The 20,763-nt window shown below is 45.1% G+C and overlaps 1 protein-coding gene across 14 annotated transcripts in view; it reads right to left on the reverse strand.

Moving 5' to 3' along the window:
* Positions 1 to 282: 282 nt before the first annotated feature.
* ST3GAL1 (ST3 beta-galactoside alpha-2,3-sialyltransferase 1) overlaps positions 283 to 20,763 on the reverse strand; it is a 140,564-nt gene continuing 120,083 nt past the window's right edge. For all 14 annotated transcript variants that reach the window (XM_053245580.1, XM_053245582.1, XM_053245586.1 and 11 more), the window contains 3 exons: positions 15,773 to 15,818; positions 8,987 to 9,106; positions 283 to 6,224 (listed from right to left, as the gene is read on the reverse strand). In XM_053245580.1, the coding sequence (XP_053101555.1) occupies positions 6,051 to 6,224; positions 8,987 to 9,106; positions 15,773 to 15,818 (340 nt within the window). In that variant the 3' untranslated portion in view covers positions 283 to 6,050. The remainder of the gene's footprint in view (positions 6,225 to 8,986; positions 9,107 to 15,772; positions 15,819 to 20,763) is intronic.

Raw genomic sequence — 20,763 nt, forward strand, 5'->3', positions numbered from 1 at the left:
TGCAGATTTAATCTATGATTAATCAACTGATTAATCAACCACAGACACAAGTGGCTAATTGAAGATTTTTATTTTATTTTTTGCATTGCATGAGAGGCAGTGTTCCCTGTAATGGGGATTCCCAGATGCTGTTGACTACACCTCCTATCATCTCCAGCCAAAAGCCAGTGGCATAATGGGACTATTTGTTGTAGTCAATATCATCTGGGAATCCCTGTTACCGGGAACACTGGTGAGAGGTCCGGTTGTTAGGGATCTTTTAAGTCATTCAAGAAGCATCCGTTACAATAGAAAAATTTATTTTAAGTCATTTGTATCGTATTGAAAATGTGAGCAATAAATAAGGTGTCAACAAAGTACAAGTGATCCTTCATTTGGAAAGAGTGAGCATAAAAACAGCAGTATAAGATAAAAATAAGAGACAAAAGATACTTTGCAAATAGACAAAGTGTTCAAAGAATTTGGCTTTGTTCAAAACACACACACGCACACACACACAAAATAAATACAGCATTCTGTGTTGGTAAGAAATGCAGCTCTGGATTATGAAGCCGGGCCATATACTTCCAGTTAATTTGGTGTTTTGTTTTTTTAAAAAAGTCTACATGAATGCTGAGAGCTTCTAGGATTAGGATCCTTGCCTCCCCAGCAAAACTCTATGATTAAGATTGCCAACTGACCCAAAATCTCTAGGCCTGTTCCTGTGCCCTTAACAGGCTGCTTGGTTGGCAGAAATCAGCAGGTGGATTTTTTTACATGGCATGTTGATAAGCATTATTACCTGCCAATAAACGCAGACTAAATGACTGTTCAAGGCACAGGGCACAGACAGACATCCTGTCTGTGTTCATAGCAGGAAGGGGGCTGTAGCTGCACAGCCCGTCTGCCTTGCTAATTTTTATAGCAGTCCTGTACTGCAAAGAGAAACGTCACCTGAATTTTACAAATGGAACATAGAATCAAACAATAACAAAATGGCCACCTTCTGAAACCAGCTGCTCCAGCAGTGTGCACGTAAGTACATGAGTGGTGAGTGATTCTAAGGGCAGGTTCAGATGACTCACTGCATGTGAGGGTACTAGCAATGCATTGTGGGCATGAGCCAGTACTTCTGCTCACTTATTTATTTCATCATATTTTTATACCGCCTGATATGTACATCTCTAGGCGGTGCGCAAAGTTTAAAACAATATAAAAAGGTCACAGATTGAAATCCACGAAACACAACAAACACAATCACATAAAACAGTTATTAGAACAAATGATTAAAATTAATTCTAATTAAGAGCCTGCGAGAACAGGTGAGTCTTGAGGGTCTTCCTGAAAACCAACAGAGAGATGCTCTTATTTCAGCAGGGAGCATATGCCAAAGCCCTGGGGCAGCCACAGAGAAAGCCCGGTCCTGGGTCGCCGCCAGGCAAGCCAGCGACAACCGTAACCAGACCTCTCCAGAAGATCATAACAGGCGACAGGGTTCATGACAAAGAAGGTGCATTTCCATGTCATCTGAATCCAGAAATGTTGGGTGGCCAAGGTCAGGTTCCCTGTGCCATCAGACATCTGCAACTAACATTTGAAGCACGGCAGCAAATGTTGGGTGGTGGAGGGAATATTGGCAACCTGACATCTCTGGGACATGGAAATGTGCAGGAGTACAGGCCCATGCTGTGAGCACACACTCAGTCACCAGGCACTGACGGTTTCCTATGACGTACTGCAAGCAGTCATCTGACTCTGCCCTAAGAGTGTTGTGTGAATGGCTTTCAGGGTTCCCACCTTTTAAAAAAGACACATGCACTTAGCTGGTGATCTTTTCTCCCAGGCCTTTATTTCCACTCAAGGAAAAACATTATCTGGCCCATTCTCATGGCTGAGGCTGCCTGCACAGAGAAAAGAAAACAGCTGGCAACACTAGCCTCTTTTTCTCGCTACGTTTTAAGCTGTTTTTGGTAATCTCTGGAGAGTTTAAGCAGTAGTTTACAGTGCAGTGACCTGACCAGATGGAAACTACGTATATGGAAAAAGCAAACATTTCCCTGTATAAAAGATCAACTGCCTAAGATGTTCTGCATCAGGGGTGGTGAGGCTCCTGTGTCTTCCCAGTCTGAATAACTACTCTGGAGCTATTTGAATTGCTGCACTGGCTCTTTAAAAACAAAAAACAAAAAAAACAATAATCACAGATCTCCTGTCATCTTGTCTCTTAGCTCCCTGAGTTTCTGATAATCTGCACAGAAGCCCTGCCATCCAAGAAAGTGACAGCCAGACTGTTATGTCACCGAAAGGGCTGAAGCATGCCTTGAAAAGCTAAGTCGCCATGTTGGATGCACCCATGAGGTGTTAATCCCTTCTGCAAATATTTAGACATTCTCAGGGAGCAAGGATGCATTTGAGATTCTCTGCTACAGATTAAAACTGCGGAGGAATCCAAGAGGGATCCCCCATTGCTCAGAAGGCAGAGTCCCAGGGATATCTGAAAGGGAAGGCTGGGGAGTGAGCACCCAGGGCCCCACACTGCAAGAGAGACTCTTGTTGGTCTGGCAGGACCGGAACAGTATTGACTCATCATCAGGTGCCCTGCAAACTATTTTCACCCTGAGCCCCACGGAAGCCAGAGACAGGCCTGCATAGTCCCACCTGTGGGGAGGCAATATTAACTGAGCTTTCCTGCAGTTGCAAGGAACATGCCTGTTCACTATACTGGCAGCTGATCAATAAAACACATACAGATTTGAGTGTGATGCGTGTCTCCAGCATTCTTCAACATACTGTTGGGCCTCAGGTATTAAACATTTGGGCAGTGCCACCTAGAGGTCAATGCAGAAGTGGTTTCTTCCTCAGAGACATACAAATGCACAAAGCCTAAGCTAAAAAGAAGATGCATGGAAATTCCCAGCAACACCTAAGACCATTGTGGGAACAGGGCCACAAGAGGGGAGCATTTGGGAGACTCCAGGTGATTGGGCTTGTTCAAGGCTGCAATATCAAATGGTAGGAGAACAAGGAAAAAAGGAAAGGCGAATGCTAAAAAAGGAACCTCAAGGGAGAATAAGAAAAGATATCCACAACAAACAAATCTACTTTGATATCGAAAATGATAACCAGAAATTCTTTCTTTTCTTTAAAATTACAAAAAAAACCACCCCCCCCAAAAAAAACCAAAACACCACACCCACAGATTTCAAACCATTACAAAATAAAGAAAACCAAACAAGCAGCTATTTGAAAATAAGTTTCATACCGCACTGAAGTCAAGTGGAGGGAAGGTAATCCCACCAATGAAGGTTGCAAATTTTTTCTTTTTTTAAAAATGGGGCTCCTATGCTATGTTGGGCAGAAATCGAGCATGGGAGACTTCCCTATACCACTGCATCTTTATGGCAAGACAAGCTCTCCCTCTCAGATTTCTGCAAACTATGCAGTTAAAAAAAAAAAGATGTGTCAGTCTGATCTCTAATCAAGACCAAGTATGCAGTGCAGTAACTGCTACAGAATGCTAAGAACAATTTTTACAGGTTTCTAGCCCTCATGATCAAATGAGGTTTCAGAACTGTAAGAAACAGATCTCGAATGTTCAGAAACCTTTCAAGACTCTGAGTAAGGCTTTGAGTCACCAGGACTTCTGCGCCTTATAGAACCTCCTGTCTTCCTTCATAGTCCTCCTCCAGTCCATTACTGTCTCTACCGGCATTGCTTTATATGTTCTTTCCCTTCCTTCTGTCTTTCCAACTCAATTCTTTTTTTTTTAAATTGCTAAAAACCCAAATACTGCAATAGGAATAAAGTAGGTAGTTTTTCAAGTTCTTCCAGATTCCCAGAATTTGTTCAGATTATATAGAGCCAGATCAATGATCTATAGCCACAAACAGGCTACAGATTTGTTTAATTGGGCATTAGTCCTATGCTACAAGTTCAGGCCATGATTTCTTAAACAAAACTTGAACAGAAGTCCCATTCAGATCTTATATTGTACAAGTGTACAACATGTTTTTGTGTGAATGAATGTACCTCTGTTCATTTAAAAAGTGAATCGAGGTACAGTCCCTCAAATGCATGGTACTTGCATTTGGATAGGAAGTTTCCTGCTGCACCTGTGTTCAACTTGTGTGAATAATTGTACCTGTGTACAATGTACACTCACTGTACTAGTTCTGAACATAGTATGTGAATAGGGCTATAGTCTCTAGGGTTTGCTCTCCACAGAATAGGGTTGCCAACTGACCAGAAATGTTGGTTTGGCCAGCTCAAAGTGTCTGTAACAGCAGGTTGATCAGCAAAATCAGAAGTAACTGTTATCACAGCTTGGAGATAAGCATTATCACCTGCTAATGACTGCGAATGAAGCTGCTGTTAAAGGCACAGAAGAGGTGACCAAAGTTGGTAACTGGACCACAGAATCTAAAGACTTCAGTGCAGACTTTTTTTTTAAAAAAAAGAATAGATAATATGATGGCTTAACCATCTACATGTCAGGACAAATGTGTGTGAAGAAACACTCAGATACCACATTGCCCCAGGCCTGAGGGCTAGCTATCAGTGGGCCCCATGTCTATTGACATGAGGTACTTTTAAAGTGGTTCCATCTCCATTTTTTGAAAGATGGGCTGTTTGGCAGCCATTTTCTTAACATCATGGTTTCATCCTGTGGTGTTTCCTTCCTTGTGATTCTCTTTGTCCTCCACAAGACAGTGTTTTCTAGAATATTCTAGTTGTTGCCAGGCAATAACCTAAGTTGCTGTCTCCTGCTGAGGATTTTTTCTAGTTTGTGTTTGATTAAATACCAGCAGTTCTTTATACGCTGACCGAACCACCAACAGCCATATTAGTTTATTTGTCTTAGCTTGTCTCTCAGAATTGATTTCATTCTCACATCCACACATAAAGATTAATGCTTGTGTGTCTGGTGTACCTCAACCACCTCCCATAGTTCACACCCCACTGCGGGGTCCTGTTCTTCCCACTTCAGGACTTTTTCTGTAGAAATTATCTGTTATCGTTGTGAAAAGTAGAAGCATATATCTTCTTTGATATGTTTTTGTTTTTTAAAATAAGGCAAAATATTTACCTCACAATTAAAAAAAAACCAAAAAACCACCCTCAAACATGGTTGTTTTGAATTTTTCAAGTAGAGTGAAGAAGCTGTTGATAGAAACAGATAAAATAAGCAGACTTGAACTTTGGTCAATTGTTTTCATATAAAAAAAGTTTCACTGACGGATTTCAGTCTTTTGACAGGAAGAAGCAAACAAACCAAAAACCTCAACCTCTATCATCTGGACGTTTTCGAAAGGCACATGTCAATGACAGATATAGAAAAAATAACTTCATTCAATTTCTCTGCTTTTATAACAGAGTCCAGAGATGCTTTTGCAGTCGGAAATACATTTTAAAAAAGTAAATAAAAGTGGCTAGTGTACTCCATTCTCTTAAATCATCATTTACAACTTCTCTTTCCCCCTTGCTTATGGCTATGAAGAATGATATATCTTTCACAACAAAAAATTAATAATGGTTATAGAAGGGTTTCATCCAGATTCATTTCCCATGTGCCAGCAAATAGAGATTGGTGCCAAGCGGGAGCCGGCCCGGAAGGCCTTTTTAGGAAGCTTGATCAAGAGTTGGACTAAGCTCCTCTGAGGTAATCTTGAATGGAAAGGATGTTTCACATCCACTGTTATCTGGATGGAAATCATATTAACTTCGTATCCTTTTTGCTCTGCACTTCTTCTGAATGCATTCCATCATTCTTCGAAAAAAGAAAAAAATTTGCTTTAGCTTCTGCATGGATTGCGGGATTGAAACATCTCTTAAAGACTTTCTTGCAAAGAACTACCATGAAACAGAAATGTCCCTTTCCCATCACTATTTAAGAGGGGGCTTTCCCATGTTCTTCAAATATCATCAGAGTCTTCTAGACAAAAGATGGAGCCATTCAATATTGTTTGCAATCCAACCCAACAGTTGAGGTTTGAGATCCAACAAGCTTCATTTGTTAGAAATTCATCTGCAATGTCTGTAGCTGGGAATCACAGTACTCTCTGTAACCAGGGTCATCTGCCCTTGAAGAAACGGATTTTGTCAACTGCGGCGAGAGTCAATGTTATATTAGATTCAAAATCCCCATCGTGGACACCTGTCTGCCGAAAAGCCCCAGCAGATGGGTTGTTTTCCCAGTAGTGATGCCAGTTTCCTTTGCTGTCTGCTCCAAAGCCATAGAGATCCACCTAAACAGAAAGAGAAGAGGATACTGCAGTAGACTGAATCATGAAGCTAAGCCCACTCTTACCTTTCCCCACACCCCAGTTGAAAAACCATGTAGGTAAATAGCACCAATGGGGCTAAGCACGATGTGTGAGTCATGCTTATAACTACTGTAATTCAGAAGAAACACTCAGGGTCTATTAACATGGCCATTTTAGCGAGAGCAAACATTTACTATAAAGATTGATACCTTGCCTTTCCATTGTTAAAATGGCACTCAAGGTGGTTTACAAAAACTAGTATGCAACACAATCACACAGAAAAAGCCAAAAACAGCAGTTAAAATGATGGGTGGGTTTAGACAACCACTGGAACAGCAGTGAGAACCGCTGGTTGCCACCAAGCACACCCACCCAGTGCGAGCACCAACTTTGGTTCATTTTCATGTTGCCTGAACCTGGAACTGTCAGGATGCTAATATTGGGTTGGTTTGTTTATTGTTCAAGTTTCCATACTGCCTTTCATAAGATACAAGTAAACTCCACAAAAATCACATTTAAAGCCTTAAAATCAGTTAGACAGTAAAAACCATACCCCCCTCCCCCTGCCAAAAAAAAACTCCCACAAAAAGACAGAAGAAGGAGAGCTGAGAGACCCAGCAGCCCCTAATGGGAAAATGCCTGAACAAATAAAATGGTATTTAGGTGTTTTTTAGAAGTAGTCACAGATATCAAAGAGCGGCCATTCACTGGGAGAGCATTCCAGAGCCTGGGGGCAACAACAGAGAAGGCCCTGTCCTGCGTGCATGACAGTTTAGCCTCTCTCATTGTCAGCACACGGAGCAACCTTGTTGGGTGGGCAGAACCCCTTGTGAGCAGGTGACCCTTTAAGTATCCAGGGCCCAAACCATGAAGGGCTTTAACGGTAATAACCAGCACCTTGAATTGGATCTGCTAATAAATTGGCAGCCATTGCAGCTCTTTCCTTTTTTTTTTTTTTTTTTGCATTTTAAATTTTATTGGCTTTTACAATAGCTTTACATTCTAATTCATTCATTTATTTAATTAAGTAAATATTGACTTCCCGCTCACCTATCTGCGTGGTTCACGCTAACTATACATATAAACCATTGCTAGAATAATTCAAAACATACATAATCCACATTACTACTCGATTTTACCCAACCCAACCTGCTGTTATTACTATATTTCAAACCCTGCTGAAAAGTCCATATTAGAAAAATAGTTCTTTAAGTAAAGTAAAAATGGTTCCCAATCTTCTTTGAAACATTCCAAATTTCTGTCCCTTATAAGTGCCATTTCAGCTCTTTCCGAATAGGTGTAATAGGCTCTGAGTGAGCAATTCCAGAGAGAACCTTGGCAGCTGCATTCTGCATCAGGTGAAGTGTCCAAATATTCTTCAAGGGCAGCCCTATGTAAAGTGCATTGCAGTAATCCAACTGCAATGTGACCAAGGCATGGGTAACCGTGGCCAGATATCTGCCTCTGCAACCCAACAACTGTAACCAAAGTCTCAAGTTGGGTGGAGAATGTCACAGTGTGGAGAGAACGCGACATTGGCAACCAAACATTTCCAGATTCAGACAACACAGACCTGAGGGGAAGTTACAGCTCATGCCGGGAGTGGCACTTTGTGGTTCCCACTGCCTTACTTTGCAATGGTCATTTGAACCCACCCTAATTAAGGGCAGCTCAACAGCAAAGTAGCTGATGAATGAATAATCTACCATTTGGTTCAAGGAGGACCAAAATTTTGGAGGGGGGTGCTGGAGAGGGTATGACTCCTTATACAGTTCAGAAACAGGCCTGGATGACACATAGGATGCTGCCATACTGAGTCAGACCCTTGGTCTATCTAGCTCAGTATTGTCTTCACAGACTGACAGTGGCTTCTCCAAGGTTGCAGGCAGGAATCTCTCTCAGCCCTAGCTTGGAGATGCTGCCAGGGAGGGAACTTGCAACCTTCTGCTCTTCTCAGAGTGACTCCATCCCCTGAGGGGAATCTCTTACAGTGCTCATACTTCTAATCCCCCATTTGTATGCAACCAGGGCGGACCCTGCTTAGCTAAGGGGACAAGTCATGCTTGCAACCTCAAGACCAGCTCTTGCTACCACAAGACTTATGTGACTGTGATCAGCTTCATGAGTCACAACTAGTGCAGTCTGGGTTTAGGAAATGAATAATAGAGAGATGGGATTGTCGCCAAGTGAGACCATTTTTATGCAGTGGTTATATTCATAGGTTCAGATGTCACAGCAAACAGTGGCTTGTTGTGATGAGAAGAAGCAGACACGAGTCTTGGGCTCTCATGCTCTTCCTTTCCTCCTCCCCCTCTGCACATACATGGAAGAGACTGGACATTTGTAACAAATTTATGATTTGTAAAATTTGCTTTCCGTTCCATCTCAATAAAGGAAACTGTGGTTTGTACAAAACCCAGTTAAGCCAGGATACTTGCAACATCTGAATACAGGAAAGTGCACTTTCCCCCACAACCCACAATTGGAAGCTTTCATTCACCTCCCTGCATTTGCAAAGGAGTGAGGAAAATGGACATAATAGGGAAGCTTGTGGCCACTTATTCATTTCACAGCAATCGTGTTCTGTTGCAATGTCTGAACCAGGCCAAAGAGAGCCTGGCAAACACCCAAAGAAACACTGTGACCTCCCTGTGATTATCAGATGATAGGATAGGTCAGCTCTCAGAGCAAGTATTTGGTCCTTATATAATGTGGGGCTATAAAGAAAGTAATATTGCACATACCTCGTCACAGATGTGAAGGGCAAATATAATCGACAGGAAGCCTGTCGATGGGTATCTCCCATGGTGTTGCAGCCAGTTGTCATAAACGTATTTCATAAAGATGGGATGATAAACCAGGATCTAATAGAAAGCAGGGATATCTTTTGTTAGTTCAGTTGCAGATGCAGAAACCAGTACAAAATAAATACCCCTAATCAGAAAAACAACCCCGATTTGAAATTACTAAAGCCAAATTGGAGCCAGTGTGGTGTAGTGGTTAGAGTGCTGGACTAGGACCGGGGAGACCCGAGTTCAAATCCCCATTCAGCCATGAGACGTGCTGGGTGACTCTGGGCCTAACCTGCTTCACAGGGTTGTTGTGAGGAGAAACCAAAGTATGTAGTACACCGCTCTGGGCTCCTTGGAGGAAGAGCAGGATATAAAATGTAAATAAATAATAAAAATTCACATTTGCTGTACCAACAAACAATGGTTTGGATTCCATCACTGGAATTTTAATTTTTTTTAACCTGCCCTGTTGTAAAAGACTCAGGATAGATAAAAGCCTTTAGAAATTTGCAGATTGTTTTAAACATTAATGAAACAAAGTCAAAAGCTCAGTGAAAGAAAACTCCTCTACTCCTTTCGAGTCACAACATGATTGTCTGCATTTAAAAGGTTGGGTATATGCATTTGCTGCTCTTATTTATTTATTATTTCAGGCCACTGGCTCTCAAAGCATAAATATACATAAATAAAACAAAAAGAAAAAGAAAATAATTGGGTTTCTAAGGAACGTTGGCTGCCACTGACAGCATCGAAGGGGGCACTCTGGTATCCGACACTGAGCTTGTGCCAGACAGAATGTTTTAGGTAAGGAATGTATTGGTTATGGCAGCATGGTGCTGTGGAGAAAGGGTTAGACTTAGATCAGGGAGACAAAACTATGGTGCGACCACACTTGGAGTACTGCGTACAATTCTGGTCACCACATCTTAAAAAGGACATTGTTGAACTGGAAAAGGTATAGAAGAGGGCAACCAAGTTGATCAAGGGCCTGGAGCACCTTTTTTATGAGGCAAGACTACAACACTTGGGGCTTTTTAGTTTAGAAAAAAGATGACTGCGGGGGAGACATGATAGAGGTCTATAAAATCATGCATGGTGTGGAGAAAGTGGAGAGAGAGAAATTCTTTTCCCTCTCACACAACACTAGAACCAGGGGTCACTCCATGAAATTGATTGCCAGGAGGTCTAGGACCAACAAACGGAAGTACTTTTCCACACAATGCGTGATCCACTTGTGGAACTCTCTGCCACAGGATGTGGTGACAGCCAACAATCTGGATGGCTTTAAGAGGGGTTTGGATGACTTCATGGAGGAGAGGTCTATCAATGGCTACTAGTCGGAGGGCTGTGGGCCACCTCCAGCCTCAAAGGCAGGATGCCTCTGAGTACCAGTTGCAGGGGAGTAATGGCAGGTGAGAGGGCATGCCCTCAACTCCTGTCTGTGGCTTCCAGCAGCATCTGGTGGGCCACTGTGCGAAACAGGATGCTGGACTAGATGGGCCTTGGGCCTGATCCAGCAGGGCTGTTCTTATGTTTCTTATGTGAGTTCACCTCCCCAATAAGGTTGCTTGGTCAATCTTGGACTAGTTAATCTCTCTTGGCCTGCCCCACAGGTTGTAGTTATAAAGATGGATCTGGGGTGTGGGAGAGTCACACAAACTGCTTAGAGCTCCTTGAAGGAAGGGTGGGCTAAGAAGGAAATAATTAAAATGCCACATGCACAGTTCCCATTGTCACCAGCAGGTGGTGATACAGTCACACTTTAGTGGGATTTACAGTTGCCTCACTAACCCTATTCCAACTTCTGTGAGGGTTTCACGCTGGGATTGTTGAATAAAGTCAGATGGCAAACTTTCCTGAAAGCCAGGATTCTGTTTTTTTTTTTAAATAAATAAATCCAAAAGTGCTGATTTGTTTGGGCCATTTCTCCCTTGAAATGCTAAGGACTTGGTAGTATGCAGAGGCAGCAACTTAAAAGGATGTAGCATATGATTCTCAGTGTTACGGAGAATAAGCAAATCACCCCCTTTGCACTAATGGAAGGCCAACGGAGACCCACCCAGCACTGCCACAACCCTTGGCTTCCCAAAAGCCCTTGTGATGACACAACTGCCCCCTACATGAGCTGCTGTGTTACTTTATTTGGGGAGCAGAGCAATGCCCCGTCTATAGAAGCTCAAAGACCTTTTGGGTCCATAACTGATGTAGAGGCAAAGCTGTGGATCAGAGCATAACTCAGTGCGAGAGCATCTGCTTAGTATGCAGAAGGTCCCAGGTTCAATCTTTGGCAAGGGAATAAACATGCAAAAGAGCAGGCCATAAATGCAGGTGAGTGCAAGCACTCTAGGACAACTAGCTTATCCTATGCCGCGCATCTGCCCTCTAGGCCTTTATTGCTCACTCACCCAGGTGACTGGAAGATGGCTGTGGGGTAAGGAGTTCTTCTCTGGCTCCTACGCTCCACTCTCCTCTAGGTGGGGGAAGGGTCTGGCCAAGACCTTTTCTGTGCTCTCGTCCTCCCTTTGCAGCCTGTGTATTCTCTGGGGCTGAGCTCACTCTGTGTGTATATATATTGTGCACCTGGCTAGATGGCCTGATTGGGGTGGGGGTGAGACACACCCATTGGGCTTCTGAGCTCTTGGCCTTGATTAGAGTGGGCTGCAGCCAGAGGCACAGCTGCTGGCACAGACCACCTGCAGGCAGCTGCCAAAGGGGGTCGGCCTTCGAAGGTGGCCTTTGGAGGTGGGACTGAGGCCGACTTATGAACTTGAATGGCTAGAAGGAAGATTGTGGCTCACTTCACTGTTGGTGAGATTGGGCTGAAGTAGTTGTAATGTGTCTGGGTTCATCTAGAGAAGGGGAGATGGGGGCGCCTTCGTTGAATGTGGGGCAGCTATTCCGGTGGTGGAGGGGGAATAGAAAAAGTAACGTTGGCAGGTCAGCAGGACGTTCCAGGGGAAGGGTAGTCAGAAATTTAATAGCTGTCTCCCCTTCTGGCTGTCCTGCCAGCTGTTTGACCTTGGGGAGCACTGCCAACAACCCACATAGCCTTACCTTGCTCCTCTGTAATGCCAGGTCAGTCCAAAATAAACCTGAACTCATCCATGATTTGATTATGGATGATGGGGCCAACCTGGTATGTATCACCGAGACTTGGTTGGGGGAGGCTAGTGGCCCAGTCTGGTCCCAGCTTCTCCCTTCAGGATATTCTGTAGAGGAGCAGGTGAGGGGATGTGGGCGGGGAGGTGGAGTGACTGTGCTCTATTATCTCCCTTACCAGGGTCCCTGTCGAAGTATCTGGCCATAGGGGACCAGGGACAGATTGGGACTTCTGTTGGTATACCGATCGCCCTGCTGCCCGATGGAATCCCTTCCCTTACTGAGCTCACGGATTTGGTCGCGGAACTTGTGTTGGAGTCTCCAAGACGTTTGGCGCTGGGAGACTTCAATGTTCATTTTGGGACCAATTTGTCCAGGGCACCTCAGGAGTTCATAGCGGCCATGACAACTATGGGCCTATCCCAACTGGTTTCTGGACCGACACACATTGCAGGTCACATGCTCGATTTGGTCTTTTACTCTGATCAGGGTGGTCAGGGTGGTGTTCCGTGATCAGGGTGGTGATCAGGGTGATCGGGGTGGTGTCCCGTGGGTGGGGGCTCCTGTGATTTCCCCATTGTCATGGATGGATCACCATCTGGTTAAGGTTGGACTCACGACCACGTCCCACCTCCACGGGGGGTCCCATTAGGATGGTCCACCTGAAGAGGTTATTGGATCCAATAGGATTCCAAGAAGCCTTGGAGGGATTCAGTGTTGGCTTTGCCGGTGATCCTGTTGATGTCCTGGTGGAAAACTGGAATAACATGCTCACCAGGGCAAGAGGCATGATTGCTCCTAAGCGTCCCCTCCAACCCACTTCAAAACTGGCCCCTTGGTATATGGAAGATTTATGGGGGCAGAAGTGGCAAGGTAGGCAACTGGAGCGCAAGTGGAGAAAGACTCGACTCGAATCTGACAGATTACAACATAGAGCACATATAAAGATCTATGCTCAGGCAATACATGCAGCAAAGAAGAAGTTCTTTTCAGAACCTCTTTGGCTGATATGCCATCTGTGTCCATTTCTTGAGATGAATGACCTCAAAACAGTGGTACATATGTTGGTAACCTCCAGACTTGACTTCTGCAATGCACTCTATGTGGGGCTGCCTTTGTACGTAGTCCCGAAGCTTCTGTTGGTACAGAATGCAGCAGCCAGGTTGGTCTCTGGATTATCTCGGAGAGACCACATCACTCCTTTGCTGATAGAGTTACACTGGCTGCCAGGAGGCTTCCAGGCAAAATACAAAGTGCTTGTCATAGCCTATAAAGCTCTAAATGACTTAGGCGCTGGGTATCTAAAAGAACGTCTTCTTCATTATGAGCCCCACTGCCCATTGAGGTCATCCGGAGAGATCCGTCTCCAGTTGCCGCCAGCTTGGCTGGTGGCCACACGGGGACGGGCTTTCTCCGTTGCTGCCCCAAGACTCTGGAATGTGCTCCCTACTAAGATATGATCCTCCCCATCTCTGACAATTTTAAAAAAGCATTTGAAAACCCATCTCTTCACCCATGCTTTTTCACTTTTTAAAAATTTTAAGGTTTTAATCTGCAGGTGATTTTTAAATTGTTAAATTGTTTTAAGTTTTTGTATATGTTTTAACTTTTTTTATGCTATCGTTAACTGCCCAGAGATGAAAGTTTGAGGCGGTGTACAAATTTGAATAATAAATAAATAAATCTCCACATAGCCAGTCATCTCCGCTTCCCTTCCAGCCTGCGCAGATGACCCTCAGTGCACTCTTATGCCCCGGCTTGGCCGTCCTCCTCGTGAGGAGACTCGGTGGCGAGAGATGCCATTGGTCAATGTCTCTTCTTTCTTTCTTTGCCTCCTCCTTGACCTCCTTCCCTCCTCAGCAGCAGCTGCCCTTCTGGCAACTCTCTCATGATGGAACTGCCACACATGGGATTAGCCATGGGTACGCCTTAGAGAATTATATAGATAGATGGGTCCTATGTATGGCAGCATCTGCACAGAATCTGTTTGTCATGCACATGGTTGGGGGTGTCAAGTGGCCATCATTCAGTCTTAGCCCACCAACCCTGTCCAAGGTCAACTGCAGAGGCAGGGAACAAAAAACATTTTCTCAATCTTTGCAAATTGGTAAAATGTCAGAACCTGACTTTCTGAAAAGCAAACATTTTGAGAATGTTGCTTTTGAAATTCGACTTGAAGGAATTCTTAAAAAATAAAACAAGAACAACCCTAGAGCCTAGACTTTCCCATAAATGTTAAGGAAAGCTGGTCTTGTGGTGGCAAGCATGAATTGTCCCTTTTGCTAAGCAGGGTATGCCCTGGTTGCATTAGAATGGGAGACTACATGTGTGAGCACTGCAAGATATTCCCCTCAGGGGATGGAGCCACTCTGGGAAGAGCAGGAGGTTCCAAGTTCCCTCCTCGGCATCATCTCCAAGATAGGGCTGAGAGAGACTCCTGCCTGCAACCTTGGAGAAGCTGCTGCCAGTCTGTGTAGACAATACTGAGCTAGATGGATCAATGGTCTGACTCAGTATATTATTGGAATATTGAAATATTGAAACTATTGGAGCCATCTTCCCATCCCCTCAGAAAAATGATGTCCTGCAGCCATTTCCCCAAGGCTGCAGCAGAGGGCAGGGCACGACAGGAAGGCCGTTACTGTAGTGAGCTGTTGGGTATTGTCACTGAATCTATGCACTTTTACTGCAGGTCTTTATTTTTTATTGTGGAATTGCTTTTTGTAATCTATATTTGCAGGTTATAAATCCCATAAGCAAGGAAGTATCAACTTGCTAAATCTTAGGACACTATGAATTCAAATTCATTATTTATGTATTTAATATATATTTTATGTAACCCCTTCCATGAAGCTCTGGGTGGTTTAAAGGTAAAGTGTACCTTCGAGTCGGTGTCGGCTCCTGGCGCCCTCAGAGCCCTGTGGTGGTTGTTGGTAGAATACAGGAGGGGTTTGCCATTGCCATCTCCCACACAGTATGAGATGATGCCTTTCAGCATCTTCCTATATCGCTGCTGCTTGATATAGGAGTTTCCCATAGTCTGGGAAACATACCAGCGGGGATCTGAACTAGCAACCTCTGGCTTGCTATTCAAGTCATTTCCCTGCTGTGCCATTAGGTGGCTGCCTAGGTGGTTTACTATACATGAAAACAACACTCAGTTAAAATAGCAATCAATTAAAATAACAATTCAACAAGTAAACATTTAAAACCAACTAAAACAATTTAAAAACCATTTCCTCCAGAACCATTCAAAGTGAGAGAATTTGCATGGGAAGTCTCCCCACCCAAGGAAATAATTTTCAGCCAGCATTTATTAGTCCATGGGATTGCAGCAGGCACTGGGCAGGCTCAGAAAGTCTCCAGAAAGTCAGTTAGTTAGTCAGTCAGTCAGTCAGAGGGAACCACCAGTTCCTCATGAAGCTGCTTCCAGCCATTTGTTGTCTGAACCCAGCAATGTCAGGTTCCCTCCGTCAGCTGACATTAAAAGAACCCTCATGAACTTGCTTTTAAAAATGGAATTTGCTGAGGAAGAATGAAGAATCTGAAACATTGGTCCGTGCCCATTGGATGAACTGAAGAAGTGCAGAGACTGTAATCATAAGTTAACTTTGTGAACGGAACAAAGCAATAGCTCACCTTATCTTTGTTGACTTTAATTTTTCGTGGAACTGGAATATACGTGCTGTCAAGGAAGGAAATACTTGAGTCAATAAAATACTTGAGTCAATAAAAATGATAAAATATACATAGCCAACCGCTATGTATACAAGACATCATTTAAAAAAATAAATAAATCACAGAACACATCGTATTAAAAAGGAATGAGATATAAAATTAAAATCCAGAACTTGTAGATTTGCAAAATATAATTGCTTTGTCAAAAAAAGCACAGCAACATCAGAAAAAAAGGACACTGGGCAAGCACAGGCTGTCAATATGTAATTGTCCTTTAGATATTGGCTGAGATATTGCGATGTCATGGAATGTTGACACACATTTCTTCAAGGATCATCTCCCAATTGCCACTCCTCTCAGCCAACATTCTGCATCTGCTGCTCTGGTACAGAATTCATAGATTTGCTTCAGAGGATGGAAAAGGTCCTCTATGCCAGAAAAATGTAGGCAATATCCATAGTGGAGCCCATGCACACCTTTCTAGGCACATAATTAGCTTAACCTCCCTGCCGCTGAAATTTCTGTGACCCTCTGGTTTGGCTGAGGCTATTGCTAAAATCCATTTCTTCACCAAAGGGAGACTAATCCCCTCTTACTGTTAAGAGAAAGGCTCATGAAATCAGGTTTTTCTAAATTTCCAAAGAAAACTCTCAAACATGAACATCTTTGATGAACGTTTCAGTTTGCATTTATCCTTTCTGGAAACTTTGCTTTGATTTTGTAACACTTTAAGCCGCCTTAAATTCTGTAGCCTTTGCCCAATCTTATTACTTGCATTCGTTTCCATCGCCTTCTTTCCTGTCGCTTTTCACAGTCGGGAAGATCAAAGTGAGGAACCATGACCCCTTCCGCACCATACAAAAAGGGGGAAATAACACAGCAGTCCCAAGCAATGAATGGACCGTGTGGATACATTAAAGTCAAATGCAAATGATGTGTATCAATTAGGAATGTGCACTAAATGGATTTTGTCTTTGTTTTGTGCTCAAAACAAAATGCAGATGGCTGAAATGTTTCATCAGAACAGCGGGCAACCAGGTTGTTTTGACGGAACAAATTTCGGAACCTTGCCAGGTTCTCCATATGAGCAGTGTGAAGAGCCTAAAGGGGGGTTGTGGGGAAAGTGGGCTTGACCCCTCTCCCCGCAGAAGATCAGACAGCCCTTCCTGGGCAGGCAGATTGGCAGCCCAGATGATTTCTAGCTCCATCACAGAGCTGGTTGGGGTGGCCCTTGAGAGTCCCATAAGGCCCTGTGCAAGTGCGTGGTGCCATTTGGGCATCCTCCTGACATCGGGAGGCTTCTTGTAGCCTCCTGGTTGGGAGGCTACTCATGAGTCACTGTGGTGCGGAGCTGTGCTGCAGTGACACATGATCCAGGAACCTGCTTTTTGGGTGTTCCTGTGCTAGAAACCTGGGTTAAGTGGTAGGCTACCCAAGAATGGCTCCCAGTGGTTCTCACACACTGTGGATACCAGGCTGAGCTCCCTTAGCCCAGTTTCCACTGCGTGTGAGAATAGCCTCTTAGAGTATTATGGCCATAGGGAACAATGGGGGAAACTGAAACACCCCATTGTTCCCCATGGGTAGCTCCTAGGGGCACCAAAGTGGGTTGGGTGGTAGGGGATGATGGCTGCTACCTACCACCCAACCAACCAAAGACACGGGCAAGCAGCCAATATTAAACATATTTGCAACCTTCCCCGCAGCCCACCACCCAATAGGATCCAATGGGGTTTTAGGGAAAGGTAAAAAATGTGTTAAAAATCACCCACTTGCCCATTTTTGGGAGGATGGGGCCATAGCTCATTGGAAGAGCATCTGCTTTGCATGCAGAAGGTCCCAGGTTCAATGCCTGGCATCTCCAGGAAGGACAGGGAAAGACTCCAGTCTCAAACTTTAGAGAGCCTCTGCAAGTCAGTGTAGACAGTACTAAGCTAGATCAACTAATGGTCTGACACATATAAGCAGGGGCGTAACTAGGTTGGAGTGGGCCCTGAGACAAGATTCTTAAATGCCCCCCCACCCCCCCGCCGTCACCGCTTACTTCTCCTTCCTCTGGCCGATGTCTCTGCTAACTATCCCAACTAGTTGCAAGGTATAGATAACACGAAAGCAGAACCAACTAATACAACAGATTTGTGATGGCGTATTGATACCAATTGCTGTTTGAATCACAATTATCTCCCCCTGCGTAGAAGATCCAACATTTGCAGTTCAAACCTATGCATGTGCAATCACTTAGAAGTAAGTCCCACCGTGCTCAGTGGGGTTTACTCCCAGGCAAGTGTCCACAGGACTGCAGCCTGTGAGTAGAGAGGCATAGGACTGAACCCATAGAGGTCTCAGGTCTGAATGTTGGGGGCTTCAGGTACACTAAAAATCAGTATAAAAGTGGGGGAAACAGGAGTCCATTTTCCTCCCACTCCTCCCATATCAACTAAAGACGCTCTGCTTGCTGCTGCCCTGGATCTCTGGCCGCCAGTGCCCGAGAGGGGAAATGGTGTTGTCAACGGAAAAGGCGTTGGTTAGCCTGGACTCGCTCAGCAGCCCTCTCCGACTTCCTTGCAGCAAGTAATGCCCGAGTTCACGCCTCGCCTTTCTCCCCGACATGCCCAAGAACAAGGAGAGCTGGGTGAGTGATCGAGCAAGCACGCGTGCGGGCGGCATCTCTTTCCCCAGACCACTAGCCAGAACAGAAACCGGGCAAGAGATGCAGCAGCAACAACTGCACGCTGCCACCAGCCCCGGGGCTTCAAAGGGGACCCAGCCAGACGCGCTCTCACCTCACATGGCCGCCCCCCTCACCCACCCGCCGAAGAGGAAGCCGCCTTCCGTGCTTCTCCCTGGGCTTGGGCGGGGGCGTCTCTCTTGTGCACGCTCCTGTCCTTTGATTTCGAAAACCTGCCGTGAGCTTTCCAGGGCTGCCTCCTTGGCGGCGGAAGATCGGGTAGGCGCTGGGTGGGGGAGAGCCTCTGAGGGCCCCCCCAAGGCGGGGGGCCCCGAGACAACGCCCCCCCGCCTAATTGTAGTTACGCCCCTGCATATAAGGCAACTTCCTATATATCTATGCCAGCTGCAGAAAGGGAACAGCTCTACCTAGAAACTTCCTGACCAGGATTTCCTGACTCATTTCCTGTCTGGTTCCTCTTCTGGGACATGAGTATTTCCACTTGGTTTCATTATTTGTTATACTTCCGGCACCTGGTGACCCCTGTACTTGGAAAGGGAACATTCTCCAATCTACTATATATAGTCCTCTTCTGGTTTTTGTTTTCCTCTTGGTATAATGGAATGTTGGCTCCTGGGCAGTACATTTAGGGCCAACTAAAGGAAGCACTTCTTCACATAACCCATACTTGACTTATGGAATTTACTAGCACTGATGAATGAACAGAGCCTCCATGTTCAGAGGCACACTACCTCTGCATGCCAGCTGCTGGGGGGGGGGAAGCAGAGCAGAATTTTTAAATCTAGTAGCCAGATTGTCAACAGGCTGTAGAATTTCATAGGGCAGCACTATGTCCTTAAGACAGCTGTCATCTCCTAATAGATTATTCTTGCTAACTTAATGGTGACTCTGAGAATGAAGGGTTGTTTCTCACATTGGGGTGACGGATCAGTGGTAGGGAACTAGAAGTCAATGGGTCAAATATGACCCATGGATACCAGTTTGACTCCCTTGACTTATACTCTGTGTGACTAAAATAAGGTTTTCATTCCTTGCACTGGTGTTAGGCTTGCAACCAGGGGCGTAACTATAACAGGGCAAGGGGAGACAGTTGTCTGGGGGCCCACTGCCTTGGCCCCCCCCAGAGGCAAGTCACCTGACTGACTCCCCCAGCCGCACACCCGCCCGGGCTTCCTTCAGTTGTATTCATCCTCCGAAATTGATGTGAGTGTTAAGACCTGGAGCTACCAGAACAACGTGTCGTTCTCTAGAACCATTGAATGACTTGCATCGTCCACAATGACTTGCATCATCCACAATTTAAAAACCTTTTAAAAAATAATTTAAGATGATGTTCTATTGTGGCACATAGGAGATCTATATCTATATCTATATCTATATCTATATATATAGATATGCTTTTTGTTACCACTATTCAGCCTCATTTAAGATTTCTTTACTTCATGAGCTGAGCTTCAGTGAGGGGGGGGCATTTTAAAATCTTGTCTCTGGGCCCACTACAACCTTGCTATGCCCCTGCTTGCAACCTGTTTTGGCCTTGGCATCCTCTCCATATCAAGGCATCCTGTGTCTGGTCAGCAGCTGTTTCTACTGGAAGGACATACTGAAGATTTGAAGGAGCCTAGTGGGCTAGAACCTTCCCCAAAGGGGTCTACTGAATCCGCGGCTACAATCAACCCTATCATGACCCCTGCCCTGAGCAGCAGAGAATTGCCCAGCCCTGAGAAAAAGGGGGGCAGTCAGGCTGGCAAGGCCAGACTCGGCTCCAAACCTGATCCCAGCCCACAGCTCAGACACCAGGCAGATTCTGGGGCTGCCAACGGGAAGACCCCATGACTAGAAACCCCAGGACCAGAGACCCTGGAACCAGAACTCACTGGGCTCCAGCCGAGCCTGAGAACCACTCCCTGATGAGCTGGCTTGTCCACACCAAGTATCTCATGGTGTGCCAAGCAACAGGCCAGAGGAACTTGACGGGGCAGAGGAAAAGAGTTGGATCAGGTCAGAAGGCTGGCCCTGTAAATCTCTCCCGTGGAGCCTCCAAGGGGCAGTCTGATCCTGGACTTAGTGGTAGCTCTGGCCTTTGTCAGTGTAAGTTGTTCACTCAGAGGTCTCCAGGGTTCTGTAAAACCTTGGCCGCAAATTGCGAGTCACCCGCAGTTTGCCTCCATCTCCACCCCACCACACCCCGACAATCCCGGCACTGGCTGAGAGGGCTTCCTCCTTCATAGCAGCCAATTGCGAAGGAGAGAGGGAGGAGCTT

The sequence above is a fragment of the Hemicordylus capensis genome, chromosome 4, assembly GCF_027244095.1.
Source record: "Hemicordylus capensis ecotype Gifberg chromosome 4, rHemCap1.1.pri, whole genome shotgun sequence".
Classification (NCBI taxonomy): Eukaryota; Metazoa; Chordata; class Lepidosauria; order Squamata; family Cordylidae; genus Hemicordylus; species Hemicordylus capensis.